The sequence below is a fragment of the Etheostoma spectabile genome, chromosome 22 (assembly GCF_008692095.1).
Source record: "Etheostoma spectabile isolate EspeVRDwgs_2016 chromosome 22, UIUC_Espe_1.0, whole genome shotgun sequence".
Lineage (NCBI taxonomy): Eukaryota > Metazoa > Chordata > Actinopteri > Perciformes > Percidae > Etheostoma > Etheostoma spectabile.
Window position 1 is genome coordinate 11523970 of NC_045754.1, and position 7847 is coordinate 11531816.

General features: G+C 43.8%; 2 protein-coding genes across 4 annotated transcripts in view; one reads left to right on the forward strand and one right to left on the reverse strand.

Annotated features, from left to right (window-relative positions):
• The window catches only part of zic4 (zic family member 4), a 5577-nt gene extending 2491 nt beyond the window's left edge, over positions 1–3086 (reverse strand). Inside the window, exons 1-2 of one of the 2 annotated variants that reach the window (XM_032503768.1) lie at positions 1660–3086; positions 925–1551 (exon numbers count right to left, since the gene is read on the reverse strand). In XM_032503768.1, coding sequence (XP_032359659.1) covers positions 925–1551; positions 1660–2089 — 1057 coding nt within the window. In that variant the 5' untranslated portion in view covers positions 2090–3086. Of the gene's footprint in view, positions 1–924 lie in introns of both variants that reach the window. The other variant, XM_032503767.1, reaches the window with a different exon arrangement.
• A 2828-nt stretch (positions 3087–5914) lies between these two features.
• zic1 (zic family member 1 (odd-paired homolog, Drosophila)) overlaps positions 5915–7847 on the forward strand; it is a 2537-nt gene continuing 604 nt past the window's right edge. Inside the window, exons 1-2 of one of the 2 annotated variants that reach the window (XM_032503769.1) lie at positions 5915–7196; positions 7644–7807. In XM_032503769.1, coding sequence (XP_032359660.1) covers positions 6236–7196; positions 7644–7807 — 1125 coding nt within the window. In that variant the 5' untranslated portion in view covers positions 5915–6235. The remainder of the gene's footprint in view (positions 7197–7643; positions 7808–7847) is intronic. The other variant, XM_032503770.1, reaches the window with a different exon arrangement.

Here is a 7847-nt window from a genome sequence, read left to right on the forward strand (position 1 = left end):
CCCCCCCCCCCCTCACTGGATCCACAGCACGCCATTGGGTCGCAGATGCAAGCAGCCATATTGTACCATTATATCTTTTTAAAGTTGAATCATAGCTGTTGTTTGGAGCTGCATTGTACACACCTCAGTCATTATAGACGCAGTCAGCTCTGCCAACCTGTTGGTGAATTATTTCAGCCGTCTGCACTTGTCAACTTGTTGCTTTGGCTAAAGGCTAAAGAGCTCACCAGTCCAAGAGCAGGCTTATTATTTCCCAATGCATACATGTCATAGGACTCTGGAAAATAAAGCTAATGCAAGCCTTCAAATACTCTTCTATGTAAAAAAAACCTACTATGTAGCTTTAAGTATCATCATGCAATCCAACCTACTCTTATTACTAATGTTAATGGTTGGAATAAAGAAACATGCTTAAAACAACTAATAAACAAAGCAACAAGTGACTGAACAAAGAAAAGAAAAACATCACATCAGTCACACTGAATGTGAAGATGCATCTTTCCAACTTTGCTGCCAGTCATGCTGGCATGCACTAAACTACATGGACAAGAGCTGACGTGGGCCTCATTCTTTGTGCTGTGGTGTAAACAAGAGGTTGGACCGTCAAACGCCTGAGTGAGCTGTACCATAATCCCAAAGATCAACCTTTACAAAACTCGCTAGCACTGGTCCACCTCAAAACAAACATGTGGGCAGTAGCTGTTGCTAATGTGAGCAGCATTGCCCATCAGAGGATATTTTAAGTGCATAAAATAAAATAAAAAATTAAAAAATCAATCAAAAAAAATGCATAACATAATTCACTTGTGTCTTGTTTATGTGCAATGCCTATATTTTCATTTCAACATGCAAGTTGATATTTGTATTTGCCATATTGTAGTACATTTCTACCACATTCCCTTTTTTGAATATATAGCCACTGACCTGTGTGCGTCCTCTTGTGGATCTTAAGATTCTCGGATCTTGCAAACACTTTTCCACAGCCAGGGAATGGGCATGGAAACGGTTTCTCCCCGGTGTGCACTCGAATGTGATTTACAAGTTTGTACTTGGCTTTAAATGGTTTGCCTTCCCTCGGACACTCTTCCCAAAAGCATATATGGTTCGCCTGCTCTGGTCCTCCAACGTGCTCCACCGTCACATGCGTTACGAGTTCATGCATGGTGCTGTAAGTTTTGGAGCAAAGTTTCTTCGGCGATAGCTCCGGTTCCAGCCACTTGCAAATCAGCTCTTGCTTTATCGGTTGCCTCATGTAACGGAAAAAGGCACCGGCTCCGTGGTGGTGGTGGTGGTGAGCGCTGAGATTCATGTTCAGATTCAGACCACCGTAGCCGTGCAACGGCGAGGCGGAGAACGGATCAGCCCTGGAGCTTGCCACTTGACTCAAATGATCAGACCTAACGTACATTTCTCCAGGTAGTCCTAACCTTATTTGTCCATTCAACCCTTGGCCACCCGGTGATCCGCTAGAAGACTGGTCGTGATGGAGTCCGGAGAAGAGGGTATGGTTCCCAGCGTCAGGGTGATGACCATAGTGTCCGGGATAGCTACCTGTTGTTGAGACAAACATTCCGTGGTGAGAGGCTGAACCAGCAGTCTGGTCAGTCAGTACCGGCATGGCTTGAGCTGTCAGATCTCTCCGGATGAGGAAATCCCTACCTGCAGATAAAGCCTGGGCCGTATGAGACATAGAATACGGGACCGATGTCGCCTGAACCGGGCCAAAAGCTCCCGTTTGACTAGAGACCACTTCACTGTGGCCTGCCATATGATGATTGTGGTGGTGGTGGTGATGGTGGTGGGGATAATGATGGGCTGGGCTGATTTTGAGGGCCGCGGAGTGCCCCATGTGTTCTGGCCCGAATGGACTCGGCCCCAGGCGGGGTTCCGCAGTAATCTCCCCAGGGTGCGAGTGAGCCATTGAGTGTGGATGGCTGCTGAACCCCGGGAAGCCTGTCACGCTCTGAGGGGTATGGTGGTGATGATGGTGATGGTGGTGAGCCCCTGCCAAGTCAACTAATCTCAGCGCCGTGTTCCGTTTGGAAAACGTAGGGTCCATCACGGGGCTTCCCAATGCATCCACGCTCATTACTTCCTAATTTTAGAATAACTTGACAGCAGGCAAAATAATAATGATGATGACAAATATATTTTAATCGCAATGAAAAATAAAGAAAAAAAGACTTTATAAAGTTAAGTCTATCTGCAGACTACATGAAATCCCATTCGGTTGAGAGGCAGCAGCAGGACGCTTTGATACTGAATAGAGATTCATGGTAGGCGCTGCAGCCTGTGGAGCTAAACAATCACCCTGCTCTCTAATTGGTCAGAGCTCAGTGATTGACGTCACCAGTGACAGTTTCCAACGTGAAGAAAAATGTCTTAGTGACAGCAAGCAGCCAGCGCGCATGCGCAGTCCCTCGGGCAACGCTTGAGAAAAATAGATATTATGCAAAGGTTATTGTACAATAAAAGTCTTAAAAGTTGATCCACATAAACAGTCCTCTTCCTTTTGTGGCAGCGAACAAGGGCTGCGCGGCTATGAAACAGCAATTTCTCCACTTTGATTCTGCAATTACAAATCAGACGGCCTCATAAGTGTATGCATATGCCAGTACAAAAGTTGTAAGGATCATAAATAATGCAGTGATATCTCCATTTTGCCCTGCAACTTATAAAGGACAACTTTACGCACAAATTACGCACAACTTTACCCACGTAAAAGATCGGCGTCAGCGGAGAAAAATTAGTCAACTTAACTAAATGAAAACTCCACGTGGGAGTTTAAAATAGTCCAGATTGCGCACCATTCAATGCGGTTTGATAAAAGCCCATATTTATATATCCAATCGTTCGTCCTTTAGCATGAACTACAGTGTTGACTCCGTGCTCTGCTTGGTGGGATCAGTGTGTGAATAGTGCGAGCTGCGGCCATTGTCCAGAGGGGGGAAAATGTAATGGACGGGACCTGTTGTTATGATCCGGGGTAATTTTGCTTTAGACCCGGGACGGCAGCAGATGAGGGTCACAGGAGGTGGTGCCATTGCAGACTTAAGTTCAAAATAAAACGTGTGTCTGTAAGTATTGCTTACTATATTATCCTACCAAGTCTATACTATTTGGTGATTATTTTCTGATTTTTGTTTGAATGCTTAAAAGAAAGATGTTAGTTATGGATCCTAACAACATGCTTTATAAATTCTGTGTTAACTATTTTTTTTTCCCATGGACTTGGTCTTTTTAAACCTTCAACCGAGAAACAGAGATTTTATTAGTATTATTAATTATGAATGTGTAAATGTTTGGATGGTACTTTACACGGATGGAAGTCTGCAGCAACCGAATAGTAACTTCACAACCAGGGAATTTCTAATATTTTTATTATATTGTTATATATTAATGCTCCTACAACCAGAAACTGTGATGACTTAATTGTTTTAAGTTTGTTATCCATTGTGTATTTCAACCCAAATTGTGTTGCGGAATGCTTAAGATTTTTTTTCTTTTTGGGGTGGAGGGGGGGGGTGGTGGTGGTGGTGTGGGGGGGGGGACTGAACGCTTAATCGTTGTAGTTGCAGACAAAAATAAATTACTACGTGAATCTCAAAGGTCACATCCAGTGCTAAACACTTCCATGTCAAAAATAAAACGTGTTAATGTGGTATTTAACTTCTGCGGTGATCATAAGTAATTTGTGAAGGATTTAAGACTACAGCCTAATTTTATTTGTCACTGTCGCTCCTCAGTATCTTGGCTTCCACGCACTTTTTAAATTTCGTTGAACAGAAAATGAACTGGACATAACACGAACTTTGTTTTTGGATGACCGAATGTGTTGTTTTTAGATAAAACAAACAAAGTAGTTATCTGAATATTATGAATGAGGACACTCACTCACATGGTTAATATATTTTAAAATTGGTTGGTGCTCTGAATTGACCCGTCAAACGCTGCCAGCGTCACATCCAGCGTTAGAAATTGAGTCAATATTTTGAGACATGACGGATCCAAATATGTTTATTAAATGACCTTTGCGCGTGGGGTTCATGAGGCTCACAGCTGTAGCCTTCAGATTCATCACAGCACCAGCGTAATGCTTTGAAGTGCTATTTCTGGTCCAAGTTGTGCATGTACTCACTCTTGGAAACAATTAAGCAGGGGAGTTGTAAAAGATCACAATCAAAAAAGTTGAATATTGTACAGAGGTCCTATAAAACGTTGTTCGCCTGGCTTAGTTCCTTTCAATGTAAATCCTAAATAGCCCCAGGTAGCCATTTTTAATTCTACATCTTGACTCCAGCGCATTGGGATCATGACGCTAAACGGTTAATGGAGTTTTGATTAGGGCACTACTTTTAGCATATACGTTAAATATGTTAGAATCACGAGTGGCATAGAAACTTTTAAATTATTATAATTTAAATGCACTTGTAAAACTATGTACAATTCCAACAACTATTTTATTGACAAACAAGTTCTAATCTAGCCTCTCTTGTTCCAAGTCTGAGTGTACGACCTCCAGTCTTGATTCTCTCATTTTTCTGTGATCTGCTGTTCTTACCGTTTTCCAACTGTTGACAGAGATCCTTCCAAATGTTGCATAGAAGAGTAGTGGGCTACCTAAAACGCCGGATCAATCTGATGTTGTACTTGTTAAGTTGAGAACAACAAAACTTCCCCTCTTTTCTTGGTCTCCCAAGACTGACTTGGAAAAAGCCTAGCAGAAACAAGCCTAGTAGCCAAGCAGATACTTTAATGGTTAACATGGCACGTCTATATGTGTGGCTTTGAACTCTAGCAGCCGGAGGTTCCTGCAGAGAGCGCCGCAAATCCCACTTGATAACGTCGACAACCCACAACGTTTTACGCACAGGCTATGCATCACTGGCTTGCAAAATATGAGTAAGTTGCACAAGCACAGCCAAACTGTGATGGATACATTAGGCATACTAGTGGATCCAAGCTAAATACTGGCCTATATATATTCAAGGTTGCCTTTATGAACCTGAGCTGCTGGATGATGTGAAAATCTAAAGCACAGATGTTCCACTGGTGTGAGCTCCAGTGGACGCCGAAACGTTGTATTTAAGGGAGACAGAACTAAAGCACACAGAGTGCGCACAATAGTCTGACAACAAAACGTCCGATTGATTCTCTTGCAGGGAAAGGGATAAGTTGATAATAACAGACCTTTAAAGAGAGTGGTGACAGTGGGAAGACTTCATATCAAACCGCAAGGATTCCCATGGGGGTTCCTAAGGATAGACGTAAAACTCGAATAACCATACCTGTACGTGACAGGCGTAGTGACGGTCCACCTTTGAATGCCATAAAGGATGTTTACATCCTGGCAGTCCACAGTTGCAATGAATTACATTAATACATAATTAATTCTTCAGGCTTTGCCTTTGTTTATGTATCAAGCTCATGCCAATCAGCAAATTGACAGATAGATAGATAGATTTTGATCTATCTGATAGATAGATAGATAGATAGATTGATTGATAGATTGATTGATTGATTCTACAAAAGCGTAACCAATTACCCCACCAAAGGCTTTTGCTTGTTAATCTAATAGCCCCAGGTTAACAAAGACAATGTGGCACATTTGCTTTACATGCAGTATGTAGCTGCTAAACGTGCTTTGACTTTCTACAAGGCCAGTTTTTGTCTTGTGTTTCTCAACTTTTGTTTTGCTGTTATTCAGCCTTTTTACCAAATCCACAGTCAGCAATCTCCCAATATCTGGGATTGATGATGCAAAGAGGCCAATAGAAGTGTGGGCCCTGCATCGTGGATTGTTATTTGGTGAGTGGATGTTATTTGGGGGGAAAGGGGCTCCGCCAATGAACGCCTAGCTCCGGGGTCACATGACTACCCCCTCCTCTCCCATTCATCAGGGCTGGACTGTGTTGTCTTTTCAATTCATTTATCTGCAGGAATGATTGCGACTATCAGTCTAGAGCTCACCGCCTGACTGAGGAGGTGAAAGTTGCGCCACAGGAAGATAAACCGCAAAAGACAATATTGCATGTATACATGATTTTGCGTGTGCATCGGATGTGCATCGGTATAGGGGAATTCCTCGCGTCTTAAAAAAAGTAAACAGAAAATCGGTGGATTTGAGAGTTTGCTCAGTCGAGTGAGGTCCAAGAGACATAGAGAGGGGGAGGAAGAATATCTGCGTGCTTTTTTGATTTCTGCTCTCAGTCGTCTCGGCGAGTCTAGACTGAAGATGCTCTTGGACGCAGGACCGCAGTATCCCACCATAGGAGTCACTACTTTCGGCTCCTCGCGGCATCACTCAACAGGCGAAGTCACAGAGAGAGAAGTGGCTTTGGGGATAAATCCGTTCGCCGATGGGATGGGCGCTTTCAAAATAAACCACAGCTCCCACGATATTGGCTCCGGACAAACGGCGTTTTCCTCCCAGGCGCCCGGCTACGCAGCAGCCGCCCTGGGACACCATCACCACCCGACCCACGTTGGCTCTTACTCCACGGCGGCTTTCAACTCCACCAGGGACTTTCTCTTCAGAAATCGGGGATTCGGGGACGCCACCGGGGCGCAACACAGTTTGTTCGCCTCCGGAAGTTTCGCAGGGCCACATGGACACTCAGATGCAGCGGGGCACCTGCTCTTCCCAGGGCTCCACGAGCAAGCCGCAAGCCATGCTTCTTCTAACGTGGTCAACAGCCAGATGCGGCTGGGCTTCTCGGGGGACATGTACGGACGGGCCGACCAGTACGGCCACGTTTCAAGCCCACGGTCCGACCACTATGCTTCGACCCAGCTGCACGGCTATGGCCCCATGAACATGAATATGGCCGCACATCACGGAGCAGGGGCCTTCTTTCGCTACATGAGGCAGCCGATCAAACAAGAGCTCATCTGCAAGTGGATCGAGCCGGAGCAGCTGACAAATCCCAAAAAGTCGTGCAACAAAACTTTTAGCACGATGCACGAGCTTGTGACCCATCTGACTGTGGAGCATGTGGGGGGACCAGAACAGACCAACCACATCTGCTTCTGGGAGGAATGCGCCAGAGAAGGAAAGCCATTCAAAGCCAAATACAAACTTGTAAATCATATCAGAGTACACACCGGTGAAAAGCCCTTTCCGTGTCCGTTCCCCGGCTGTGGCAAAGTATTTGCTCGTTCGGAAAATCTAAAAATTCACAAAAGGACTCACACCGGTAAGATCCGCTCATATAACCATATTATTTTTACTGCCAAATCCATGTTGACAAATTCCAATCCAAAATATGCATGCGATCCGGGTTATTATTATTTAAGCAGCTGGAGTCCCGTCACTGGCATGTGATTCAGTGCAGTTGTCAACAGAAAATATTTCATGTTGTTTTTAAAGTCTTGTTATTATGTGTTAATAGTCATACTTGTGATACATATTTAAATGTAATTAAATTAATTAATCCATGAGCCTAAGTGGCTTAAGTCAAATTAATTCGTAGTAAGTAAGTCGAGTTGTCTGTCTGTCAAATTTAAAAGGTTGCCTTTTTACTCCTTTACTATTATTGCCTTAGTCTGTTTCCACACGTTAAACATCTTTATAATAAATTGATGTAAAATTTGGAATTTTGAAATCCAGTGTTAAACATTGTATTTACATTTTCTCTATGTAGGTGAGAAGCCTTTTAAGTGTGAGTTTGAAGGCTGCGACAGGCGATTTGCAAACAGCAGTGACCGCAAGAAACACATGCACGTCCACACGTCGGACAAGCCCTATCTCTGCAAAATGTGCGACAAGTCATACACACATCCCAGCTCCCTCCGAAAACACATGAAGGTAAAACCCCGATGGCTTTCATTTTCATTGCAGTTTTTTT